The sequence below is a fragment of the Globicephala melas genome, chromosome 6 (assembly GCF_963455315.2).
Source record: "Globicephala melas chromosome 6, mGloMel1.2, whole genome shotgun sequence".
In the NCBI taxonomy this organism is placed as follows: Eukaryota; Metazoa; Chordata; class Mammalia; order Artiodactyla; family Delphinidae; genus Globicephala; species Globicephala melas.
In genome coordinates this window covers 67,757,013-67,784,995 of record NC_083319.1, presented here as the reverse complement: position 1 = coordinate 67,784,995, position 27,983 = coordinate 67,757,013, and the positions used below count along the sequence as shown (strand labels likewise).

Here is a 27,983-nt window from a genome sequence, read left to right as displayed (position 1 = left end):
AGAAAGAATAATTATGTGACATGATAATAGCATTAGCTAATGCTAAAGTGATAATCATATTGTAATATATACATGGATCAAATCAACTCACATGCCTTACACTTACACAATGTTATATGGTCAATTATATCTCAATAAAAAAGTATCTACACATGACTATGCTTATATTGTATATTCATTATATATCTCTGAATAATTGGAGATGTCCTAGTATGCATCCCTACTTATTTATTAACATTAATAGATTTGAAGTATTTTTAACAAACATTTAATGAATGTATATTGACTCTGAACATGAATCCCATTCTACCCACACCCATCCCCCTGAATAGTCACGTGCTCCCAGACAACCACCTATGTCAAATAAGAAATTTACTTACAAGAGTCTACATAACAAATAATGTTTAATCTGGTATCACTTGCCTATGAAAAACTGATCTTAAATGTTAAAGGTGTCTTGGACCTTCTTCCTGGTAAACTTCAGTTTTTTTCCATTTAAGGTTAAAGCTCCTTCATTAGACAAAGCCGCCAAAATTCTAGGAGTAACGTATCCCCAACACACATACGACCTCCAGTGGAAAACTGCCTTTGAAACAAGGAGACAGACATCTTTGGTGCTATGGGACTTACAAAGGCAAGCATAAAAAATATCTCCCTTCTTAAGCATTTAGTTGAAAGGTCCCTGAAGGTCATATAGGGTGCCTATTTGTTTTGCACTGCCTCTTCTGCATGTGATATATCACGTGGCTCAAACAGATTAGCGCTAAGGGAGAGTTTTGTGTTTTTTTTTTCTGGCTAGATAGATAAGCAAGCCAAACTATTATGACAACTTGATAAATGCAGCTTTTGAAAATGCTTTCTGTTGTAATAATACAGCAAACAACAAGAAGGCACGCGGCCAGGCGTCATCCATCAGTAGGTGAGCTGGCGGGGAACAGACCAGAGCCTGGTGTCACACCAGTTCTTCCTGATCTGCTAGGGGCTCTAATGTGGCCTAAGGACCCAAAAGAAGAGTTGGCCTGAAAGCTGAATTTAAGAAGCAATTTTGAAAAGAAGAAGGGGTAACGGAATCCCACACTGAAAAACGATGCCATAAATTGTTTCTTTGGCATAGGTAACGTATTTTTGTAACATGAGTTTTACAATTCAACACTTCTGCTCTATACTGATCTCTCATTATAAAAAACATTCTGAATGCTGTGCCCGCTTGGAGACTCTGATCTGTGTACACAGAGAGTTACTAAAACTGAATGTGTAGACCAAATCCAGTCTAAATGGAAACCACACAGGTTTAGGAAAAACATTCTAAGATGACATCTTCTCTGTTGTTTGATCTTCTCTTGACCATAGGGAACTGTACTTTTACAGATTCCTGAGCAGCAGCTTAGAGGCTGCAGAGCTGTTCAATTAAAATATAGATACACATGAGGATACTACAGACTGAAGTTTGGAGTTTGGCCTGTGAGTTTCAAATTGGTTTATTTGCTATTATGAGTGTCTGGTATGTTCTAAATTACAACTAGAAAAACCAGTGCCAATTTCTTTTCCCAAACAAGTATGATTTTACATATCTCTGCCTGTTCTTCAAAGACAGACATGCTACAACAAAGCATTGAGTTCTCGCAAATATCGGCTAGGGTTATGACAATGAGGAGGGTGCTCGTGTAATCAAAAGAGAAGAAAGCAAGAACGACGACACTGGAAACCACAGTGATCATGCCCAGCTTCTAATAAAACCAGAAACTGCCCCGAGCAGACTACTCAGATAATCTAATGAGACAACATACAACACGCAATCTCGAAGTGAAGATGAGCCCCTGGGCAGGACGTTCCGGTTCACAAATTCTGGTGGAATGCTTTGTGATTTACAGTCACTTCACACATTTATTGAGCATCCAATCGGAACCAGTACTAAGCCAAGGCACTGTGAAAGGTACAAAAATGAGGACTCCTCTGACCCTTCTCAAAGCTATCATTTAGTTGTAAAAAAATCCACAAGTCCAAGGAGAATACATATCGGTATAATGTAGCATCAACAGCTAATGGGCGTGGTCTGGATACTAAACATGGAGGTATTAGACAAAGGGACCGACCGATGAGAGACAGAAGTAACTTACAAAGGTGATATCTTAGGAGGGGTGTCCTGTACGGGCCATACAAGTCCCAAGAGGGTGACGGGAGAAAGGAGAATTCAAAACACAACCTTCCCTCCCGGCTCCTGCTTCCTAAAGTACGGCAGTAGGTTACTGGCCCCCATAGTCCATTCGGTCAATTCACCCAGCACTGACTGAGTACCTGCTATGCAAAACAGGAAGACATAAAGAAAAGCAAGATAAAACCTGTGCCCATCGTGCTGACAGTCTAGTGGGGGACAGGGTCTTATAAATAACTATAACACAAGCCAGGCTAGGTAAAAGTGATTAAAAGTGGTGCAAACATAGTGCCTTAGAAATATAGCGAAGTGAGACTTGGGGCCACTGCTGGAGGTTACTTTAAATAACACTGAGGGTTTGTGGGCATGGGCAGTGCGAGGCGTTGTAGGAAGAGGGCTCATCAGGAGGAAAGGCACAGAGTCAGCAGCATGGCCATCAGTTGAAAGGATCAGGACACAGGCCTGCAGCCACCCAGGATACTTTTCACTTTTAGAAAATGTATTTTTGGTTACTTGCTTTTCTCCTTTGCAGTCCCTCCGTGTGATCTCTGAGCTCCAGTGCCCAGTGAAGCATGGTTTACTGTTAGCATTCCACAAGCATTTATTGAGAAGTGCAAGGAAGGAAGGAAGGAAGGAAGGAAGGAAGGAAGGAAGGAAGGAAGGAGGGAAGGAAGGAAGGAAGGAGTAGAACAGAAGGAAATGCTATAAGGATAATTTCAGGTTGCAAAGAATTTTTGGCCTCATATTTGCTCCAATTTTTGAACCTGAAACCCAATTAAAATCTTTCTACAATAAACCAAAGAGGAAAAGTTTAAAACGAAACTAAATAGCTACCAAAGGAAAGAAACTTTGGCTCTTTTCTACAGACATGTTTATTTTCACATATTTACTCAAAGTTGTATTTGTCACTGCAATGCATTTGTTCCCTCTGAAAGAGGGCGAGGGGTGGGGGCCCTGGGGATTGCTGCCTTTGGCTAGAGATCCACCAGCAGGAAGGACATGTACTTTATAACACATACACACATGCCATAAGATTTGCAAATGATCTTACATTTGCTCGGTAGCCAAAAGAGGCAAAGAATGAGAATGAAAACAAATGTGTTTTAGCAACATCAAGTCCAACTTTTCCATCTTCCCCATGAGGAAAATGTGTATTATGAAACTCTAGGACTCTCACACAATCTCACCCCATACAGCCCTGGAACTGGGAATTTATGAATTATTTTGGCTAGAGACAAAAGTTCTTCAATCTGCCCGTATCACCCAGATGTCCACTGCAAAATGAGGGCCTGGAGAATCATAACATTTTTCTTTAAAACCATTCATATTCAGAGCAGTTTTAGACTCCTCTTCCTCCCTAACAGCAAAATGGGGCACACGTTCGATTTGGAGTTGAAGGGCGCCTTAGACATTCTTTCAATATAAACATTTTTTGAACACCTATTCTGTTCCAGGCACTGTCCACTTGACATCGTAGATGAGCCCCACCTAAATCCCAGAGAAACTGAGAACCTAATCCTACGTCACACAGCTAGAAAAGAGTGGGGTCAGTCTTCAAAATTAGTAGTTTGATTAAAAAAAAAAAAAGGGATAATCCACAAAATACGATAAAGTTTCTATCAGAGGCAATGAAACACACGGTTTTTCTTAAGAGTCAGGTTCCCAAATAGGTGACTGTTTCCCGTAGGAAAGGATCTCTATCTTGACTAATGAGTCCTACCCCAAAGCCAAGGTAGAGCTTGGCCCTGAAGCTATTTGAGCTTGGCATGTGTAGTAACGGGCTTCAGCTGATGATCACACATAAATAGGATGTTACTTAGCGTTCTGTACTTATTTTTTTCTGTCTCTAGGTAAAGTATCCATTCCCCAATGTATGTAATTCTGGTATCTTTTTTTTTTCCTCTTAATATCTTGTGTTCTTTTATTTCAATCTCTCTCGCTCTCACAAACACACACGCACGCACACACGCAGGCGCACACCCTTTCGTCCCTTTATCCCGCACCCGCCATCCCCAGTGGTTGAAACTAAGGAAAACAGAGTTAGATAAACTCCTCTCTTCTATTGTACTGATACAAACTGGGATCAAACAGATGAAAGAGAATTCAAGGAAGTCTTTCTTTTTTTAGGGGGACAGGGAAAATGATAGATGCTGAATTGAAGGTGGAAAGTTAAACTCTATGGTTAAGAAATTCAAAGAAATTGAGGGGAAGCTGATCTCAGAGAATTTGCATAAACCACCCCAGTCACTGGGAACTAACTTAGTTAGTCACTAACAACCTGGAGGTTTAAAGGGTCATATCTATAAGCTTAATAATGGAATGGAAGAAAATTTCAGAAATCATGAAGTCTATTCACCACTTAGGGCAAGGTTGATCTTGAGTAATACTAGACAAGTGGAGAACTACACAGAAAGGTTATTGCTGTAGCTCACAGGAGTACAGAGGAAATCACTACTTTTATTGTCCTGACATGCTGGTGTCCATGACTTTTCCTCCCACACTGCAGATTAAGTCATTCTATAAAAACCTGAAGGAGGAAGTTAAACATAAAGAAATCTCTTTATCAGAAAATATCTTCTTTTCTTCATAACCCCAACCTCTAAATTCTCAGAAAGCTGGAGACAAACGTCATCATTTCACTATCATGCCCTCCAATAGAGCAGCAATTCTAACACTGGATACACATTAAAGTCACTTGGAGAGCCTTTACAAAATTACTGATGGCAGGGCTCCAACCCCAGAGATCCCAATTTAATTGGTCTTCAGTGGAGTCCAGATATTTGTATTTTTTATAAAGCTTTCCAGGTGACTCTAAAGTACAGCCGGGGTTAAGAACCAGCGCTACAGATGTATTACCTATTTACAGAACTGGGGGAAATTCTCTTAGTTCTTAAAATATCTTGCAACTATAATCAGTAGAAACTCAATATAATCAGTAGAAACTTAATAATATGATAAATTCCCAACAGCAAATTCTTGTCCCTTGGGCTTTATATCCTTAGTTACACCTAGAAATTTGCCTAATACATAGTAGATGTTCAATAAATATTTATTAAATGAAAGCATGAAAACTGAGATTCAGTCTTAAAGATCATATGTTTCTGAGAATTTATTCATTTTTTCTAGGTTATCCTATTTTTTGGCATATAATGGTTCATAATAGTCTCTATCACCCTTTTAATTTCTGAAGCATCCATTGTAATATCTCCTCTTTCATTTCTGATTTTATTTATTTGCAGCTTCTCCCTTTTTTTCCCCTCAGTCTGGCTAAGGTTTTGTCAATTTCATCTTTTCAAAAAACAAACTCTCAGTTTAGTTGATCTTTTCGATTGTTTTTCTATTCTCTATTTGATTTATTTTTGCCCTAGTTGTTATTATTTCTTTCCTCTGCTAACTGTGGGCTTAGTTTGTTCTCCTTTTTCTAGTTCAGGCCAATAACAAACAAAAAATATTGCAGTGGTAATCTAAAACTTCCTGACAAAGAAAAGCCCAGGACCAGGTGGCTTCACAGGTGAATTCTATCAAATATTTTAAAAATAATTAATGCCAATCTTTCTTAAACTCTTCCAAAAAAACAGAAGAGGGAATACTTTCAAACTCAGAACGTGAACAAGAAAAACAAAGCTGGAGGCATCACATTTCCTGATTTCAAACTATATTACAAAGTTATAGTAATCAATATACTATGTTACTGGGACAGAAACAGGCATATAGACCAATGGAACAGAATAAAGAGCCTGGAAATATACCTGTGCTTATACAGTCAACTAATATTTGACAAGGTGCCAAGAACACACAATGGTGAAAAGATAGTCTCTTCAATAAACGGTATTAGGAAAACTGGATAGCCACATGCAGAAGAATTAAACTGTACCCTTATCTCGCACCAAGTACCAAAAATTAACTCAAAATAGATGAAAGACTTAAATATAAGTCTTTAAACTGTAAAACTACTAGAAGAAAACATAGGAGAAAAGCGCCTTGACACTGGTCTTAGCAACAATTCTTTGGTCATGACAGCAAAAGCACAGGCAACTAAGACAAAATTTGACAAGTGAAGTTGCATCAAGCTAAAAAGCTTCTGTACAGCAAAGGAAACAATCAACAGTGAAAAGCCAACCTACCTAGTAGAAGAAAATATTTGCAAACCATATGTCTGACAAGGGGTTAATATCCAAAATATAGTTTTTAAAAACTCATATAACTCAAGAGTAAAAAAAAAAATCCCAAATAACCCAATTTTAAAAATGGCCAGAGGACCTGGATAGACATTTCTCAAAAAAACACACACAAGGGGCCAAAAGATACATGAAAAGATCTTCACCATCACTACCATCAGGGAAATGCAAATCAAAACCACAAGGAGATATCCCTCACATCTGTTAGAATGGTTATCATCAAAAAGATAAGTGGGAGAGGATGTAGAGAAAAGGGAGCCTTATGCACTGGTGATGGAAACGTAAATTGGTAAAGGCATTATGAAAAGCAGTATGGGGATTCCTCAAAAAATTAAAACTAACTAGTATATGACCCAGCAATTTCACTACTGGGTATATACCCAAAGGAAATGAAATCTGGGTCTCGAATAGGTATATACCTGTGTTCACTGTAGCATCATTCATAACATAGCCAAGATATGAAAACAACTTAAAGGTCCCTTGATGAATGAATGGATAAGGAAAATGTGGTATGTACATACAATGGGGTATTATTTAGTCTTAACAAAATGGGAATCCTGCCCTTTGTGACAACATAGATGAACCTGAAGGACATCATGCTGAATGAAATAAGCCAGACACAGAGAGACAAATACTGAATTACCTTGCTTACATGTGGGATCTAAAATAGTAAAACTCATAGAAGCAGAGAGCAGAACAGTGGTTGCCAGGTGCAGAGGAAAGGGCGGAAATGAGGAGATGTTGGTCAAAGGGGACAATGTTTCAGTTATGCAAGATGAATGAGTTCTGAAGACCTAAAGTACAGCATGGTAATGACAGTTAACAATGCTGTATTGCATACTTGAAATTTGCTAAGAACATAGATCTTAAATCTTCTCAACACACACACACACACACACACACACACACACACACACACTAACTATGGAGATGGGACGGATATGTTACTTAGCTTGATTGTGGTGATCTTTTCACAATGTATACGTTTATCAAAACATCAAGTTGTACACCTTGAATATATATTATTTTTACATGTCAAAGATACCTCAATAAAGTAGTTTAAAAAAAAGAAAACTTAGTAGAAATAAAAAACTTCAGAAAAGCTACTGAACAAACCAAAGAAGGAATTTTTAAATAAACAGAAAAAGACAGCCAAGAGTTATAGATTCCCAATATGGCTAGTAAAGGTTATGGACACTAAACACATTTCCACCATCTTTTATTTCAACAAACAGGTTTATGGGACAAACCAGGCCATAAATTGGTCCCAAACATTCAGTCATTGGCCTTAGTGTATTTTCCTCCTGAAAGAACATCAGATCTTGGAACAAAACATCCCTCTAAGATATATGACCTGGAATATTAGAAGTCCTGGTAATACATTTAGAATAGGCTTTGACCCAAAAAGTTAAATGAAGGCAACTGCAAACTCTTAAACATATATCCAAAAATGTGAAATCTCCTCTAACACAATGAAAAGATCACCTCATATAAATGACATGACTAGTCGGACTCATTCTGAACTTGTTTATCTTTCTATTAAACAAAACTCAAACATTTCCAAGGAAAACAAGGCTGATAACACACAACAGTTGATGAAGAATAACAGATAAATCTTGCTTTGGGGCTCACTTGTGCTGGAAGTCCTAAAACCTCTTAAGTCTTGTGAACCTTAATTGGATGTTATGACAGAGATGAGGTGACTTTAAAAGAAAAAACATCTGTTTAAGAAGCCAAATCTTAACATTAAAATTTTCCTTTTGGTATTTATTATTATACACCAAATCTTAAAATATTTCTTTCAGTATTTATTGTTATGCAGTGTATAAATTATTTGCTAATTAAAGCTTATATTCATGTAAGTATCAATATTATTATGGGAGAAAAATTGTATTTGCAATTAAAAAAAATCAGAGGAGTTAGCTTATTTTCCCTTAGCACAATTATTATGAAATGACAAGTTTGAATAATCTCCTCCATTACTGTGAGATAACCTTCCTTGGGATATTTATTTTAATTTTTTTGCACTTATATTGATAACATTCTGGCAGCCACATCCCTTTGGAATAATATCACAATCTTAACTTTTTTAGGCACCTCTATAGTGTGATGATTTTTATCTCTTGTTCATCTAATAATTTTGTTCAACTCAAAAAATTTTTATTCAACTCAAGAATTCAATTCAAAATTTATTAACTTTTTACAATGTTTTCATCCTTTATAGGTTTGCCTCTTTTTTTTGTTATTTGGATATCTATGAAGTCAACAAGTATTTCATTTAATCAGTTGGGATTTAACAAAATATTCGTACTGTTAATGTATTAAATACCTATTGTATTAATTTATTAATCCATAGTATTAATTAGTCTGGAGATTAATCTGGCATTTCAGAAAGTGAAAAAAGGTCATAAAAGACCTTTAAATCTTCTTCAGCCACCAATGCAAAGGCTGACACTACACTTAAGAGTATCAGCTGACTCACTGCTATCTTTTTTTTTTCCTAAAAGATATCTGCACCACCATGTTCAGTGCAGCATTATTATTTTTTTAAACATCTTTATTGGAGTATCATTGCTGTACAATGTTGGGTTAATTTCTGCTGTATAACAAAGTGAATCAGCTATACATATACATATATCCCCATATCTCCTCCCTCTCGCGTCTCCCTCCCACCCTCCCTATCCCACACCTCTAGGTGGTCACAAAGCACAGAGCTGATCTCCCTGTGCTACGTGGCTGCTTCCCACTAGCTATCTATTTTACATTTGATAGTATATATAAGTCCATGCCACTCTCTCACTTCGTCCCAGCTTATTCATCCTCCTCCCTGTGTCCTCAAGTCCATTCTCTACGTCTGCATCTTTATTCCTGTCCTGCCCCTCGGTTCTTCAGAACCATTTTCTTTTATTTTAGATTCCATATATATGTGTTAGCATACAGTATTTGTTTTTCTCTTTTTGACTTACTTCACTCTGTATGACAGACTCTAGGTCCATCCACCTCACTACAAATAACTCAATTTCGTTTCTTTTTATGTCTGAGTAAATGAGCTGCAGTTTACACTTTTGACCTTGATCTTGGCACAGACCTGATATAGGGGTACATGTGATGTTAGACACATTATTCTTAAGTGCCTTACGCATCTGGAACTCCTTTCAGGCAAAAAGCTAAATGACCTGGCTGAAGACAAATCTAGAGCTCTCAGAGACACATCTTTAGTATCAAATTTTTTAAAAATATGCTTAAGTCATTTAGGTTGCAGAAGGATCATTTCCACTAAACAACACACCATATTAGGTCAACCAGACAAATGAATTTGCTAAAAGTATGATTTCAGAATATTTAGTGGGAGAGGTGGAAAACTGGAGAGAGAAGAAGCAGCTTCTCAAGGTAGTTGGTACATTGTTTAATTCATGTGTAATAAAACAAAGGACCATCATAAAGTACAAGTAGGTAGAGTCTGTTTTTTAATTAAAAAAAATAAAAGCAGACATTATATACCACTTGGTGATTAGCACCAACTGCATTATCAGAGTTACTCAATGAAACCTAATGGAATCTTACAGAAATTATCAAAAGTTGTAGAAAAAATTTTATACAGTGCCTTCCTTTATTGCTCAAATCAAATTTGCAGCAAAAGGCAATAATCAATGTTGCAATATCAGAAATCGGGAAAATCAAGCACTGCTTACTTCCTGTGAGCCTAGAAAAAAGACAGGGGAGAAGCCAAGGAAAGGATTCTGCTCAGTATCTCCCTGGGTCAGGGCTGTTTTCCCAGCACTAAGTACTGCCAGTTGAGAATGAAGGATTTTATATTTAACGCTTGTTTATATTTTCACTGTGCTTTGCCTCCACTGATTTTTTTTTTTCCCCAAAAGATCACTCAGAGAAGATGTTCTATACTCAGGGGATTAACCAAGCCTTCTCCAAGCTCCCAATCCATCAGGGAACATACTTAACTCCAGAAGTTGAGCCACTGTCATCTATTCCATAAAATCTGACTATTTTAGCTTCCATTACAGTTCTATCATATTGGGAATAGAATTATTATCTGATATCAGACCTAAATGTGGCCTGTGAGATCATATCACCAGGGCTAGAAAATAGGCCTGGCAGGTTAACTCGGCAGGTGGATGGGAGTTACTTGGGCTGAATTGGAATGCTGACCATTACATTACAACACACATTCTAGTTACCAGCTGGGCCTCTAAAGACATATACATTCATAACCTCTGACCTTTCCCAAGAGTTATAAGGTGACTAAATTGAATTTGGATGCCTAAATATGGAGTGGAGAGATGAGAGAAAACTTACTAAGTCCATTAACCATTAGAAATGAATTGCCACAGAAGACCATCCATGGTAGATTGCCAAAATGGTCCCAATTCTTTACCTGCCCTACTTCGCATGGCTTTCCTTGTAACATTTTTGCTCTTGCACATTGACTTTGGACTTGGCTAGCTAACTTACTTTGGCCAATGTACATCTTTTAAAAAAATTATGACAGGACTATTTATCTGCTCCCGACATATATTTTGACACCATTCTTCAACAGGGCTTGTGTTGTGAAGTGACTTTATGCTGAACTGTACTGATTCCGGTTCTCTTGAGAAAAACAACACATAGGTTGATTCAGCTGTGCAGTCACTTCTTTTATTATTTCTTTATGTTCTTACCAGATCTGAAAATGCCATCTGTTTGAAGATTTTTTTCTTTTTCTTCAAATCCCTAAAGAATAGGTGGTCCACTTCTCTCCCCATTCTTTTTTTACTTCCTATCCACACCAGTATGAGTTTACTGAATGTGTTTTTTCAATATTTGAGAGTCAAATAGAGACATATATACATTCATAATTTTAGAATTTACATTCTACTTTTTCAGTTCATTATAAATAGATGACAGCCCTGACCCAAGTAGATGACACTGATACCTCCCATAGTATCTTAATAAAATCCTAACGATTGGAGCCTTAATTTACTAGGTGACAAAAATGGTAGTTTTGAATATCACAGGACATCAATATTTGATGATTTTCCAGACGACAGACTTTCACTTGTGGTTTTAATTCATTCCTGAGGTTGTTTCTCACTCAGTACAAGGTTTTCACATCACTGAGCCAATGTGAAAGTTCCCATACATTTCTTACCAGCTTTGTGAGACACATGTTTTGGTTCATCCCTACAGAATATTCAAGCATGCTTACTTGGGCAAACTACATAATAGGAACATTCCAAATTTGTACCTTTTGGCTTTACTGATGTGTGTTTATTATCAGTTATGGCCCAAAGTGCTATCACCATGTAGCATCATGTAGTACAGATTTAGGAAGTTTTTGATACTCATGATTAAGAAGAACAGGTGAATCATTACGATGAAAGGTCTATTCTTTCTTATCGGTTCACAGATCTGGTTTGATATGAAGCTGGCCTCCAATGAAGACAGACAAACTCGCTAGTGGATTCAACCAACAGACTGATCTTCAGTGTAGACCCAAACACCACAATGGCTAAATACCAGAATTGATCTGGGATCTTTCAAGATATGCCCATTGGCCATTTTCCCCCTGGGTATGTTATTTCCACTGGGGCCTCTCTGGAACCAAAACGATATCTAGTTATCAATGGATTCAGTGAGGAAACATCTGTTGAGCTCTTAATATCTCTCAGACCCTGTGCAGACCTGGGGGATACAGAAAAAAGTAAGACCTGGACCCTGATTTCAAGAAATTCTCACTCTTATTAGAATAAGTTGACATTTTCCTGAAACTGTATCTCACCACTTTCTGCTGTTCACGTAAAGTCTAGAAGAATCAGCAGATGAATAATCTTTCCTTCTTCTGTTTCATGTTTTATTTATAATATATAGTAATTTTGATCAAACCTCTTCCTTGCCACATACAACACTTTTCACTGTCGAATAAAATCTTTCATTAAAAAAATATTACCATAGTACTTTACAGTTTGTAGTTTGTATTTGTAGTTTGTAGTTTGTATTTTATAGTTTGGAGAAAAATCTAGTCATAGACCACACAGTTCAAGAAGCACTTTTGAATTATTATTATTATTCTAAGTAAAGACTTTCCATTCTAACACCTCCAGCCTTTTCCTTTCAGCTTAGGAGCTGTTAGCCACTCTCACTTCCCTTTTCATCATCTCTCCCAGTGTTCATGACCCAATTTCCACTGCAGTTTCTATTCTTCCAAATCTCGTAATATGTAAAACTCATCATTCAGGAAACTGAATGACCTTGGGGAACTTCTGGTCATTATAACATCTAAAGAAACCAAATCAATATATCCTTCATTTGCAAACTACTTGGTAACACTGGAATCCAACATAATATGCTATTAATGTTAACGTTAATATTTTTGTTATTATTGTCACCATATGGAGCTATAGATGCTAGATCCATTTCTAATAATAAATAATAATAAATAATAAATAATCCATTTCTAATAATAAATTTTCCTTCCAGTTCTAACATGAAAACAGATAAGAAAATTTGCTTGGTGAATGAGGTAAATTCTATATTGCTTATCATATAAGAATATCTAAATACTTAGCTGGAGATGGTCATATTTAATTCTTTGCACCTTCCTTTCATTCCTTCATCTGGATTTTTGTGCAACAAAATGCTCTGCATTTCTCCAAAAGTATGCCTCCAACCTGCGCCCTTGGGGTCTTGCAAAAGCTCCAGGTTGTGGGTTCAGGACTTACTTGCTGCTGAGGCAGCGCCTCAGCGAGTAGGAGGCCCCTCCACCGCAGGTGCGTGAGCACTCACTCCACGGGCCCCAGGCGTCCCACAGGCCGTCCCGGTCCTCCTCAGAGCGTGCGGTCCTGGAGCTCTGTGAGGAACGAGAGGATGGTCAGTATGAGTCCTCAGTGAACGGGGAAATGTGCGCTCTAAAGCGTGGGTCGTCTGTGTGTCTGTACATGCTGGCCTTGCTGAGGATGAAGATGGGCTCAGATTCTTTCCAATTTAATACTGTGCATATGTTTAGGGAGAGGGATATTTGAGTTCAAGGACCCTGGGCTGTGACTGAAAAGGGCAAGGGACTGCATTTATGGCAGTGAACAGAAAAAGGTGGCCAGAAATAAGAATCTGGGTCAGAGGAAGATAGATTGCACTGAAGTCACAGTTTTGCCCAGGGTTCATGAGTCTACTCTTTTGTTGCTTTGTGAAGAGAGAAGCTGCACTCAGAGATGTTTCTGCTCTGAGAAGACTGACATATGCATACCAGCACTGCTTTCCAAAATTTAACATTTTATACAACTGACTTTTCTTTAAATGAAGCAGCATCATTCCTAGTTTTCAGATGTGTTAATGAGAATAATTGCATGAAGTAACTTCAGTAATGCAAGGATTGGCTCCAGACAGACAGATTTGCTTGTTATTGACAGACTCCCTAGTGAAATCTGCATTTACTGTAAGGAAAATTGTTATGTGTAGGTCTCCATGTAGTGCTTCACATTTCTTAGAAGAGTTAAAGAGAAAATTTGTGCCAGTTACATAATAGAATAATAACAATAGTTAATAGAACAGATTCTGAAGTTAGAAACTGCCTGGGTGGGCTTCCCTGTTGGCGCAGTGGTTGAGAGTCCACCTGCCGATGCAGGGGATGCGGGTCCGTGTCCTGGTCCGGGAAGATCCCACATGCCGTGGAGCAGCTAGGCCCGTGAGCCATGGCCACTGGGCCTGCGCATCCGGAGCCTGTGCTCCGCAACGGGAGAGGCCACAACAGTGAGAGGCCCGCGTACCGCAAAAAAAAGAAACTGCCTGGGTTTGGATATGGATTGTTTTTTAAGTAATTATATGTCCTTGTACAAGTAACTTACCACCTCTTTACACTTCAATTTTCCTTTCTACAAGATGGGGATAATATTATAACCATGACACTACATCCACATGTGTGCGTGCACACACACACTGTAGAAAGACTAGTTATACAAACTAAACTTAGGACTAGTTTCAGAGTAAATCACAAATAAATATTACCTATAATTATTATGTTATTATAAATTGAGAATGTGTCACATATGTACGTTCACAGTTGTATTAGTCTGCTCATGTTGCCGTAACAAAATACCAGCCTGGGTGTTTTAAACAATAAAAATTAATTTTTCCACAGTTCTGGAGTCAAAGTCCAAGACCAGGATGCCAGCATGGTTGGCTCCCAGTGAAGACTTTCCCTTTGGGTTGCAGATGGCTTCTTTGTCACTATGTGGTCACATGACATCCACTTTATGTGAGTAAGAGAGGGAGAGCAAGCTCACTGGTGTCTCTTGTTAGAAGGGCACTAATCTCATCATAAGGGCCCCACCCTCACCACCTCATCTAACCCTAATTATCTCCTAAAGGCTCCATCTTCAAATAACATCACATTGGGCAGGAGGGCTTCAACATATGAATTTGGGGGGGATATAACTCAGCCCATGGCAAGAGTTCTACAAGTAGCTAGTGTAAACTGTGGCCAAGTTACTTTACTGAATAAACCAAGTGACACCCGTATAGTAAAGGTGGTATCGCTCCATGTCAATAACATACACATGACAAATGTTAAAATTTCAAAACTATTTATATTTGGAAAAAGCAAACTGTAAAGAAAATGTGCATGATAGGCAACATGACGGTTCATCTTCAGTTTTTTCTCTAAGGAGAGAGCATAGGCAGTGTATAATACTGGAAGAGCATGGAATACAGAGGTGACAGGAGGGTAACCTCTTATAAAGCACTGTGAGAACTTGAGATGATGCAAGTAAAACGACCAGCGTATAGTAGCCTCCATAAATGGTAGCTCTTAAAGACTTTCTCACGCCCTATCTAGTTATACTCAAGGCTATATCATCCAATTAGGAGGAGCTCCTGAAAAAGAAAAGCACATTGTTTCACCCCTAGAAAACTATTTATTTTGCAGTAATGGGATTCTTTATAAAGATGTTGCTATGGGGCTCATCTGTCAAATTGACTACTCCTTGGAACTTTTACTGCCGGCATAAATGGAGCCACAAACCTGGCTTTAGAGTATTATATCAAGGATTGTCTAGCTGGTGCATGCTATATTTAGAGTCCTAAATCATTTGAAATGAGCAGTGGGATAGATAGTGGTTAGAAGTAGGGACTACAGACGTACTCAGCCTGGAGTGGAATATTGGCTCCAGAGCCTCCCAGCTGTGATGTTCTCGTGCTTCACTTTTCTTATAGAATGGAGATAATAAAACTATCTACATCACTGAGACATTGTGAGGATTAAAATAGTTAATATATAAAAAGCACATAAGACAGAAATAATCCAAATGTCCGGGGGGGGGGGGATGAATGGATAAACAAAATACGCTATGGTCATACAATGGAATATTATTCAGCCTTAAAAAGAAAGGAAATTCTGACACATGCTACAACATGGGTAAACCGAGGACATTATGCTAAGTGAAGTAAGCTAGATACAAAAGGATGAATATTATATGATTTCACTTACAGGAGGTACCTAGAGTAGTCAAATTCATAAAGACAGAAAGTCGAATGGTTGCTAGGGGTTGGGGGGAGGGGGGAATGGGGAGTTATTGTTTAATGGATACAGAATTTCAATTTGGTAAGAAGAAAATAATTCTGGAGATCGATGGTGGTGATGGCCGCATAACAATGTGAATGTATTTACTGCCACTGAACTGTACACTTAAAAATGAGTAAGACAGTATATTTTATGTTATATATATACTATGCCACAATAAAAACAAATACATATGCACATTTTATAAAGCTCATAGGGCCTAAATAATAAATACTATGTAAGTATTTGAAGCTATTATTAACATTATTATTTAATATTACTTATTAACATCATGGGTAGCGGTGCTTTTTTTTTTTTCTGCTGAGCTTAGTTGAAACACTGCACTATGTAAGGTTCATCTTTCTTAAAACCCTGACTGTCCCACAGCAGAACCTTCCGGTCTCCTGCCACAGGACACTGACCTGGTGATATGACCTGCCAGGAGCTTGAGGTTCCTATAAAGTGCAGCATTGAATAGGAAACAGAAACACATTGGTTACCCCCAAACTTGTCCTTTCTAAAGGAAGTATTTACTGAGCTCCAAAGCCTGGTTTTTAGGGTTAATAAAGCCAATCTCTAATCACAGCAATACGGGGTATTCTGTTTCCAAGCTTAATAGGCTAGTGAGGGAGGAAAGACCCTTTGCCATTTAAATATACACACCGAGTCTCTTGCTCACCCAGTAAATTCATTCCTCAGATTTTTAAAAAGTTTATTGTGCACCTCCTGGCTCCCGTTTTGTTTGCTCTGTGTGACTGGAAGATGGTTCTGTTGAGAGAGTATTTGCCTGATGCAGTAATTATTTCCGTGACACACATGCATTGTACAATGCAATTTCCCTTATTCTATTAAAATTCAATCTGACTGAGATGAAAACCAGCAACACAAATGCTAGCCTGCATGAAGTAATTAAACTAAGCAAGATGAGTGATTACAAATTATGATACTATCCAATTACTACAACTGAAAAAAAAATTCCACATGCGGCATTCACATGTGAACTCTACTTCCATGTGAGGTAAGAACACCAGAATGCCAAATCCTGCAGCAGTTTCTCTCTGGCAGCTCTCTGGATAAGATATTTAGGAAATAATGTATGGTTGAGATTTGGTTCTTCTAGAGAAGCAAATTGTTTCAAACTCTGTGCTAAAGTTGCTTGATATTTTTCATGTGCCATGTCTGGAGAGGCACTAAAATGGCTCTAAGGTGAGGGTTCACTGACTAAACATCTTACCTCATCACCAGTTACAAGTTTCCACACAACTAGACATACTAGGTGCCCACATTTGTCTGAAGGACGTTGCACACTAGCCCAGAAGAAAGTCATGGACCTATTCCTTAAACTGGAACGAACTCCGACTTTTCTTTTAACCAGCAGAATAAACATAATTCATTTCAACTGAATTCATGTTTAATGTTAGAGAAAGTAATTTTCCTCCTCTTTAACTGTGCCAGATTTTTACATCTATAACCAGAAATGACATTTCAGCAATGCCTTGCAGGTCATTTAAGACATAGAAGCATTTGCTTATTACAGTTGTTAAGAGGGCCTTCATTATAAATAACTTTCATACTTAGTCCAGGTGGGACTCATGTTTATTACTCTTATTGTGGAATGTGCATTCCACTTCACTTCAAAGTAGCATTTTTTAAAAAGTGTAAACTTTGAATTGCATGTAGGAAGAAAAACTGAAGCAGAAGCAAACAGGAATAGATAATGAGTTGCCTAGAGGCAATGCTGATTGCTTCTGAAACCAAAATTCTAAGCTTTCCCATTACATCCCCACCAATGTTTCTTGATTTGATTCCCATCACATAAACCTAATATTTTAATGTCAACATCTCAGAAACAAGGTCATGAATGTTATAAAAACACAGTGATCAAGAGATTATTCCTGACCACTGCTAGAAATTTCAGCAACAGTGTCAGGTGAGATGATGGTCTTTAGCTACTAATTGACAGAGGACAGAAGTGCAACCATTAAATTCTGTTTGTAAGCCAGGATTCCACCAATAGGAGGTTTATCAGAAAAGGTCAAAACTGCATCTAATATTGAACTTGAGGGGAAAGCCCATTTGAAATTTCCTTCTTAGTATAGCACTTATGTTTTTCTATAGTCACTGGCTGGGTTAGAATGGATAACTGGCACCTCCTCTGAGTTGACATTTCAGAAATCTAGCGAACACTGAGAGGAGAGAGGCCTGAGTCTTGGTTCTACAATCCTACGAAAATCAAATACTTCCCATGAGTTATTCAATTTAGAAAAAGTCTAGCTATTTCTAGATCTTTTGTGCCACACGATGACCTTTGAATATAGCACTGATGACGACTCCTAAATCAACTACAGTTGACCCTTTAACACTTGGGGGTGAAGGGTGCTGACCTGCACTCAGTTGAAAATCTAGGGTAACTCATGGCCGGCCCTCTCTACCCGCAGTTCCTCCATATCCACAGGCCATGTAGAGCTGCAGTCTTTACTATTGAAAAAATCTGATATAAGTGGAGCCACGCACTTCAAACCTGAGTTGTTTATGGGTCAACTGTAGTTTCGTTTTAGAAAATTCAGCCATCAACTTCTCAGTTTCCATCCACCCTTGTTCCTGGTCAGTTAAGTGACTCTAAGCCTCAGTCCATGCCAACTGCATGGAATATAGACTGTGGCCGACATCACTGTATACATCCTAGCAATATTCGAAGATTAGAAGAGCTTCTCTAAATCCATCAACCTCAGAATGGTGTCATTTTCTCGCTATTACTGCTTATCTAAACATGGTTTTCATCTGATCATTTTGTGGTTAATTTCAGAGGCAATTGCAGCAACCAAGTCTCAGGTGAACAGCTTTAAGCCTGACAGCTACAAGTAATTAACACAGAGTAATCACATGAAGCAAGTTTCCCTGCACCTCACAGCCCAATAGACACTTAACCTCAGAATGACCTCCTATGTACTTCCTTAGCCAGAACCCTCTTCCACTGGAACCTGAACAGGTTATCAAAGACTTAGGAAAGATATTGTAGGACAAAGCACAAATTAGCAATAAGAAGACAGAATTATATCTACTCGGAGATACATACACAGAGTATTGGGAAAATATTTTTTCCAAATGTTGTAACAAGAGGTCAAGTTATACAGAACAAAATGAAAACAAAAGTAGGTTCTGAGGAAATGGATGACAGGTTTTTGTAGAATTGAAGTCTTATAGCAAATGAAGTTATCTTATAAGCAAAGTGTTTTTCAGACATCAACAGATCCTCAAAAGTAGGAAAATGGGTAATGGGATGAATGGAAGAGCGGTTCTTACTCTTTCAAAATCAGCAAGGAGGTTTTCCTCTTCTCCCAGACAGACAGCATTTAGCTTAAGCCATCTGGACCTGTGTATGTGACTGTACTAAATGGATGTTACACACCTCGAAATTAAAAAGTGGGGGAGCAACTCCTCCAGTGATGAGAGAACCATTTTTCCTGTGGTGTGCCCATGCAATGTGGAGAAATCTATACACAGGAACATCCCATCTGTGTACCAAGCTTTGGAAACGAATTTGCAGACTTCATTTTTAGCTTCCCTACATCAGGTCCCTATAAATCTTACCTGATCCTTGGCTTCTTTAAGAACTTGGAATACGGGTTCTGCCGCCAACTGTACATGGTAGGAGTTGTGATGCTCTGCTCCTGAGAGCTTACAGACGTTAAGCAGTAACTGGGCTCTTGTAAAAGTCCATTAGCTTTTTGACGTACTTTCTTAAAGAGCAGGGTGTGTGGATGGATACTGAGGCATGCGCCTTCCCAGATATTTGCTGCTGGCTTTGCTGAGGAAATCTGGATCATCTGGTTCTTATCACAGCTGCACTGCTGGGGTATATGATGAGCTGACAGTGACACAGTGCACAGTCTTTCAGAGGCCACTACGTGAAGCCTGTCCCTTGCTACTGAGGAGAAAAGTCAGTTCTGTAAGAGGGTGGAAAAGCTATCTAGGCCACAGCAGGACTTTTGGGTACCTCTTCTCCTTTTCCTATTGCTGTGTCCATGCACGCACACACAGGTGCCCCTTTCACATTGCTGTAAGGGCACTTAGCTGCGCCTAAACCTAGGAGGTGGGTGGTGAGGGCAAAATGCTGGGATTTATTAAGTACCTGTGTGCCAGGAAGTATGCTAGAATTTACATGGATGATCATATTTAATCCTCAAGATGAGCCATGTCAGGTAGGAGAAGTTTTTCCTATTTTACCAATAAGAAAATTGAGGCTCAGAGAGGTTGAACATCTTGCATCAAGGTACAGGAGAAAGAGTACAGGCTTGGTGGTGGGACAGACCTTCCTAGACATATGTTAGTAAACTGGACGAGAACCCTTCGTCAGATCTCTTCGAGCCTGGGTTTCACCATCTGTGAAATGGGGATATTTATGCTTCTTTTCCTAGGGTGATGGTGAAGATTAACTAGGAAATCATATGTAAGGTGCCTAGTGTAGTTTCTAGCACGTAGATGTTAATTATTTCATCTCTCCACTCAGGTCACAAACATTTGTCCCCCTGCCCCACTCCCCTCTCCCCTTGCCAAATCACACAGCTAGCTCCTGGTGGGACCACGCTGGTTTTTGTTTTTTTTTTTTAACATCTTTATTGGAGTACAATTGCTTTAGAGTGTTGTGTTAGTTTCTACTGTATAACAAAATGAATCAGCTATATGCATACATATATCCCTATATCCCCTCACTCTTGCATCTCCCTCCCACCCTCCTTATCTCACCCCTCTAGGTGGTCGCAAAGCACCGAGCTAATCTCCCTGTGCCATGCAGCTGCTTCCCACTAGCTATCTATTTTACATTTGGTAGTGTATATATGTCAATGATACTATCTCACTTCGTCCCAGCTTACACTTACCCCTCCATGTCCTCAAGTCCATTCTCTACGTCTGCATCTTTATTCCTGTCCTGCCCCTAGGTTCATCAGAACCAAGTTTTGTTTTGAGATTCCATATATATGTGTTAGCATATGGTATTTGTTTTTCTTTTCCTGACTTATTACACTCTGTATGGCAGACTCTAGGTCTATCCACCTCACTACAAATAACTCAACTTCGTTTCTTTTTATGGCTGAGTAATATTCCATTGTATATATGTGCCACATCTTCTTTAACCATTCATCTGTCAATGGACACTTAGGTTGCTTCAATGTCCTGGCTATTGTCAATAGGGCTGCAATGAACATTGTGGTACATGACTCTTTTTGAACTATGGTTTTCTCAGGGTATATGCCCAGTAGTGGGATTGCTGGGTCGTATGGTAGTTCTATTTGTAGTTTAAGGAACCTCCATACTGTTCTCCATAGTGGCTGTACCAATTTACATTCCCACCAACAGTGTAAGAGGGTTCCCTTTTCTCCACACCCTCTCCAGCATTTATTGTTTGTAGATTTTTTGATGATGGCCATCCAGACTGGTATGAGGTGATGCCTCATTGTAGTTTTCATTTGCATTTCTCTAATGATTAGTGATGTTGAGCAACCTTTCATGAGTTGGTTGGCAATCTGTATATCTTCTTTGGAGAAATGTCTATTTAGGTCTTCTGCCCAGTTTTGGATTGCGTTGTTTGTTTTTTTGATATTGAGCTGCATGAGCTGCTTGTAAATTTTGGAGATTAATCCTTTGTCAGTTGCTTCATTTGCAAATATTTTCTCCCATTCTGAGGGTTCTCTTTCTGTCTTGTTTATGGTTTCCTTTGCTGTGCAAAAGCTTCTAAGTTTCACTAGGTCCCATTTATTTTTGTTTTTATTTCCATTACTCTAGGAGGTGGGTCAAAAAGGATCTTGCTAGGCTTCCCTGGTGGCGCAGTGGTTGAGAGTCCGCCTGCCGATGCAGGGGACACAGGTTCATGCCCTGGTCTGGGAAGATCCCACATGCCACGGAGCGGCTGAGCCCATGAGCCATGGCCGCTGAGCCTGCGCGTCCGGAGCCTGTGCTCCGCAACGGGAGAGGCCACAACAGTGATAGGCCCGTGTAACGCAAAGAAAAAAAAAAGGATCTTGCTGTGATTTATGTCACAGAGTGTTCTGCCTATGTTTTCCTCTAAGAGTTTTATAGTGTCTGGCCTTACACGTAGGTCTTTAATCCATTTTGAGTTTATTTTTGTAAATGGTGTTAGGGAGTGGTCTAACTTCATTATTTTACATGTAGCCGTCCAGTTTTCCCAGCAGCACTTATTGAAGAGGCTGTCTTTTCTCCACTGTATATTCTTGCCTCCTTTATCAAAGATAAGGTGATGGAGTCAAGATGGTGTATGAGGAGGATGTAGAATTCGTGTCTCCCCAAAACAAAGGCACCTACCAGGCACCAGTGGGGGACCATGCACACCTAAGGGGATGGGAGGAACCCCAAGAGACCGGTGATCTCTCCTTTTGGCTTGTTGCCCCCCACCCTTTTTCTTTTTCTTTTTTGTTGTGGTTTTATTTTACCTTGTTGCAGTTGTTTCAATTATAGCTTTATTTTTCTAATTTTATTTTTTATTCTTTGATATTGTACTGCTCCTGTTTTCTCTTTCTTTCTTTCTTCCTTTTTTTTTCTTTTTTTTTTAATAACCATGAAGATTGTGGGATCTTGGTTCCCAGGCAAGAGGTCAGGCCCCAGCTCCTGTGGTGGGAGCTCCGAGTCCAAACCACTGGACTAACAGAGAACCTCAGACCCCAGGGAATGTCAATTGGAGTGAGGCCTCCCAGAGGGCCTCATCTCAGCACCAAGACCCAGCTCTATCCAACTGCCTGCAAACTCCAGAGCTGTACGTCTCAGGCCAAACAACCAGTAAGACAGGAATACAGCACCACCCATCAAAAAAATGAAACATCAAAAAATATGTGACAGATGAAGGAGCAAGGAAAAAACCTACAAGACCAAATAAATGAAGACAAAATAGCCAAACTACCTGAAAAAGAATTCAGAGTAATGACAGTAAAGATGATCCAAAATCTCAGAAACAGAATGGAGAAAACACAAGAAACATTTAACAAGGATCTAGAAGAACTAAAGAGCAAACAAACAGTGATGAGCAACACAATTACTGAAATTAAAAATACTCTAGAAGGAATCAATAACAGAATAACTGAGGCAGAAGAACGGATAAGTGAGCTGGAAGACAAAATGGTGGAAATAACTGCCAAGGAGCAGAATAAAGAAAAAGAATGAAAAGAATTGAGGACAGACTCAGAGACCTCTGGGAGGGCATTAAACTCACCAACATTCGAATTATAGGGGTCCCAGAAGAAGAAGAGGAAAAGAAAGGGTGTGAGAAAATATTTGAAGAGATTATAGTCGAAAACTGCCCTAACATGGGAAAGGAAATAGTCACCCAAGTCCAGGAAGCACAGAGAGTGCCATATAGGATAAACCCAAAGAGAAATACGCCAAGACACATATTAATCAAACTATCAAAAATTAAATACAAAGAGAAAATGTTAAAAGCAGCAAGGGAAAAGCAACAAATAACATACAAGGGAATCCCCATAAGGTTAACAGCTGATCTTTCAGCAGAAACTCTGCAAGCCAGAAGGGACTGGCAGGACATATTTAAAGTGATGAAAGAGAAAAACCTACAACCAAGATTACTCTACCCAGCAAGGATCTCATTCAGATTCGATGGAGAAATTAAAGCCTTTACAGATAAGCAAAAGTTAAGAGGATTCAGCACCACCAAACCAGCTTTATAACAAATGCTACAGGAACTTCTCTAGGCAGGAAACACAAGAGAAGGAAAAGACCTACAAAAAAAACCCCCAAACAATTAAGAAAATGGTAATAGGAACATATATATTGATAATTACCTTAAATGTAAATGGATTAAATGCTCCAACCAAAAGACATAGACTGGCTGAATGGATACAAAAACAAGACCTGTACATATGTTGTCTACAAGAGACCCACTTCAGACCTAGAGACACATCCAGACTGAAAGTGAGGGGATGGAAACAGATATCCCATGCAAATGGAAATCAAAAGAAAACTGGAGTAGCAATTCTCATATCAGACAAAATAGACTTTAAAATAAAGACTATTACAAGAGACAAAGAAGGACACTACATAATGATCAAGGAATCAATCCAAAAAGAAGATATAACAATTGTAAATATTTATGCACCCAACATAGGAGCACCTCAATACATAAGGCAAATGCTAATAGCCATAAAAGGGGAAATTGACAGTAACACAATCATAGTAGGGGACTTTAACACCCCACTTTCACCAAGGGACCAGGTTTTATACTCATAATCCAACCATCTTTTGTGCTGCCTGGCTTCCAATTTTGACCTTCCTTTCCATTTTAGACAGAATTTTATCAGTACACAGTTTTTTTAAATAGAATGACAAGTACTAACGTTGTTGCTTTTCTTGTGAAAAATGACTTTGTCCTCAGCATCCTTTCTCAATCTAGGAATAACAACTTGGAGATGGAATTAAGACAGCTTCATTACTTTTTAGGAAATGAAAGCCTGCCTCTGCTCCATGTCAAATGCTTCAGGAAGATTTTCATTTCAGAATGAGGGTAACTTGATTTGTTTGTATCCCATCCAAGGCCCAGGCTGGATTACATCTCATCTCGGAAACTGCTGAGAAACCTCTGGACATTTTGGAAGGCTCAACCAGACACAATTTCAGAGCCAGCTGAATTCAAATCAATAATTGCTGATATGAGCAAAGATTAGTATTCAGGATATTTGTGACTGGTCATGGAGTATTTTGAGCCAGTTTATCTCAAGGAAAGGCCTAGTAAAATATTCTATCACTGTCAGTTTCTACTACTTTAAAAGCATAAACTTCACAAATAGACTCTGCTTTGTTGTAATGCTGATAGAATATTAACATAAATACTACTATACATTTCTTTTTCTGAGAGAGATTTCAAACAAGTTTGGATGAAAACCTATATATATATATGTATATTTATGTGTATACATATATGTATATGTATGTAGATTATGTATATACACATATACATATGTGAATGTATATATATGTGTGTGTGTGTGTGTATATATATATAAATCTTCCAGACACACTCTCTGAGAGAGTCTGGAAGATTTAAAGAGATTTTCTACTAGAAAGAGCCTGTCAGTCTGGTTTTCTTTTTTCCACTGTAATAATTTTCTTTTTAATAACAACTGTAGCAGCCAAACTCCTAAACCTAGGGGCCGCTCAATTAGGAATAGAAGGCTGAAACTGGTAATTCCATTTCTTTTACAAAACAAAATTGGACAATAGGAGAATTGTATGCTGTAGAAACTGCAGTCATTTAAAAAAAATCATCTATTCCCATGTTTGCACTGACCGTCATTACTTCCATGGCCTTTGCACTGTATGGATAGTTTGAAGACATTCTTCTATTTCTCCTCAAATGTGAAACTTAAGCCATTTACCTGGAGTTCTAAAACTGAAGCTCGTCTTCCTGGTTGCTGTTTTTTTCTAAGAAAGAAAAAATCTCCAGTGCAAAATAATCTATAAGCCAAGTACCAAGGAAAGCAGTGATGAGTCATCTCCTGGGACGTCCACACCCCTCCACTCCCCAAAACAGGCGTATTTGAAAAACCCCCTCAAATGAAATTCCTTCTTCTGCTCTTTTTGTGAATTCCTGACTTCCTGGTGAGCCAGTTAGAAGTTTCAGTTTCCGTTTCCATCTCATCTAACCCGAGCTCTGTCCAAACTGCAGCTCCCATCAGCCACACTTTCTGCAGCACAGACAAATTTTGCTGCAATGCATTTACAAAACATCTGTAGAACTAATGAAACATCAGAGGCTCTGGAAAGCACATGTTGGGGTTTGGAATCAATGGAGAAAGAATTCCTGACAGAGAAAACACTCACTTTGTGATTCCCTGAGAAAACTGGAAAGTTAATAGATTAATATGGCTTAGAGTTTGCTGAACAAAAACCCCAAACTGCAATTGATAATAGAGAAGCTAGAAGAAATGACTTTCACTTCACGCCACAATCAAGCCTTTGGTTTTAGGAGAACTTTCCTAACTCTTCTTTGGTTGACCATGGTGCCATCTGAGCCAAGAAAGAAAATTTGCTGAAATGGTTCTGAATGAACTTCCAGAGGACTTTGGGTGTGTAACTTACGTTCCTTTCCGACGCTCATGATCGGGTCCTTTCTCTCTCAAGTGCCATTCAGATACTGCGGGATGAATGTTTGGAATCGAAATCTAAAACATTCTCTCTGACGCAATGTTATATTTTCTTCTTTCCTATATTCTTTTTTCTACTTTTGCGCACATTAAATTCCCTTTACCCAGAAAAAGTATTAGAATGATAAGCGCTTACTATCTCAATATTTTAATTTGCAATTATTTGATGTTGCATCCATGCACTATCAATTTGCAAGGCTACATGAAACCAAAAACAAGACTTTGTAGCTCTTTAGGGTGATCATTTTACATAACAATGATCTTCCCAGTTAGACTGTAAACTTGCTGAAGGCAGGAATTATGCTTTCTATTTTTGAACTACCTACTGTCGGCACTGCAATAATTCCTATGCATGCCGTTTAGAAGAAAATGTAATAGATGTGGACAAATATTTAAGAGAGGGTGAAAGGCTTCGGAAGTATGTTTTGTTTTAAATCTTAGATTACTCATTTACTTGTCATCTGTTTCTTAAAAATGTACATAGGATATGCAATAAGCACAGGAGTGGGGGTGGGGAGAGAGGGGGAAGAGAGAGAGAGAAATATCTAGTTACTTAAAATTTCCAAGTGGTCTCAAGTTCTGGGACTTTATTATTTTCTTCAGTGCAAATGCATACCACCACCCACCCTCCTCCACACTAGGAGATAAATTTTGTCAAAACACTGCACCTATGACTCAGATCCTTTTTTTTTTTTTGCGGTACGCGGGCCTCTTACTGCTGTGGCCTCTTCCGCTGCGGAGTGCAGGCTCCGGACGCGCAGGCTCAGCGGCCATGGCTCACGGGCCCAGCTGCTCCGCAGCATGTGGGATCTTCCCGGACCGGGGCACGAACCCACGTCCCCTGCATCGGCAGGCGGACTCTCAACCACTGCGCCACCAGGGAAGCCCTCAGATCCATATTTGTTTTTTTTTTTTTTTTTTGCGGTACGCGGGCCTCTCATTGTTGTGGCCTCTCCCGTTGTGGAGCACAGGCTCCGGATGCGCAGGCTCAGCGGCCATGGCTCACGGGCCCAGCCGCTCCGCGGCACGTGGGATCTTCCCACACCGGGGTACGAACCCGTGTCCCCTGCATCGGCAGGCGGACTCCCAACCACTGCGCCACCAGGGAAGCCCCTCAGATCCATTTTTAAAAGCAACAGCTCAATTACCATATCTCTGTATCTTCAACAGATAACATTCCCTCTAGTTTTAACCTGTAACTGTAGCTATAGGTAGCAGTTTGAATAACTGGAACAGGTTCACGAGTTTTGCAGGATGGCAGTAAATCATTTTGAGGGTCTACTTATGGTCCTGATGATCCTTTTCCATCATTAAAGTAAAGCAAACCAACCCGGCGTCCCAGCAATCCAGAAGCACCATAATTGCTTAATGTACATTCACGCCAATCATCAGCAGATTTCCTTCGCATCTATACCTGACTAAACACTCAAGGACAACACTCAACATGGGCCAGGAAGCCTTGTAAGCAAGGCATAGGTGGTAACCAGCAAGTTAACTTGCTGCTTTGAAATGACTGTCTCCCATCCACGTGTACCAATTTCAACAGCTCCCTATTTGATTCTCAGCGTCTCCCAGTAGGTATCAGCAGAGCTCACTACCGCATAGCCCTCTGCTTCTTGGCTTATGGAAGAACCTGTTGCTTTCTCATGGATCGTAAGTTCTAATCCCACATGCTTATGTTTCCTTTATAATCTACTGAGGAAGTGAGATAAACAACAACAACAAAATATCTGACTCCTCAACATTCTCTGCATTTAATCAGATACCAAGTCTCATCACTTCCACTTCTGAAATGTCTCTCTTCCACTCCCACCCTCCCCAATCCCTACTTTCACTGCCTTAATTCTGGTTCCAGCATTTCATGCCTGGCGTTCTGCAATAGGCTTCCCATCTGATTTGACCTCAGCCTCTCCACCCACCAGTCTGTCCTCCACACTGCT

The 27,983-nt window shown here is 39.1% G+C and overlaps 1 protein-coding gene across 2 annotated transcripts in view; it reads right to left on the bottom strand.

Moving 5' to 3' along the window:
• The window catches only part of ADAMTSL1 (ADAMTS like 1), a 1,021,102-nt gene that overhangs the window by 422,651 nt on the left and 570,468 nt on the right, over positions 1-27,983 (bottom strand). For both annotated transcript variants that reach the window (XM_060300968.1, XM_030840590.2), the window contains one exon: positions 13,047-13,174. In XM_060300968.1, the coding sequence (XP_060156951.1) occupies positions 13,047-13,174 (128 nt within the window). The remainder of the gene's footprint in view (positions 1-13,046; positions 13,175-27,983) is intronic.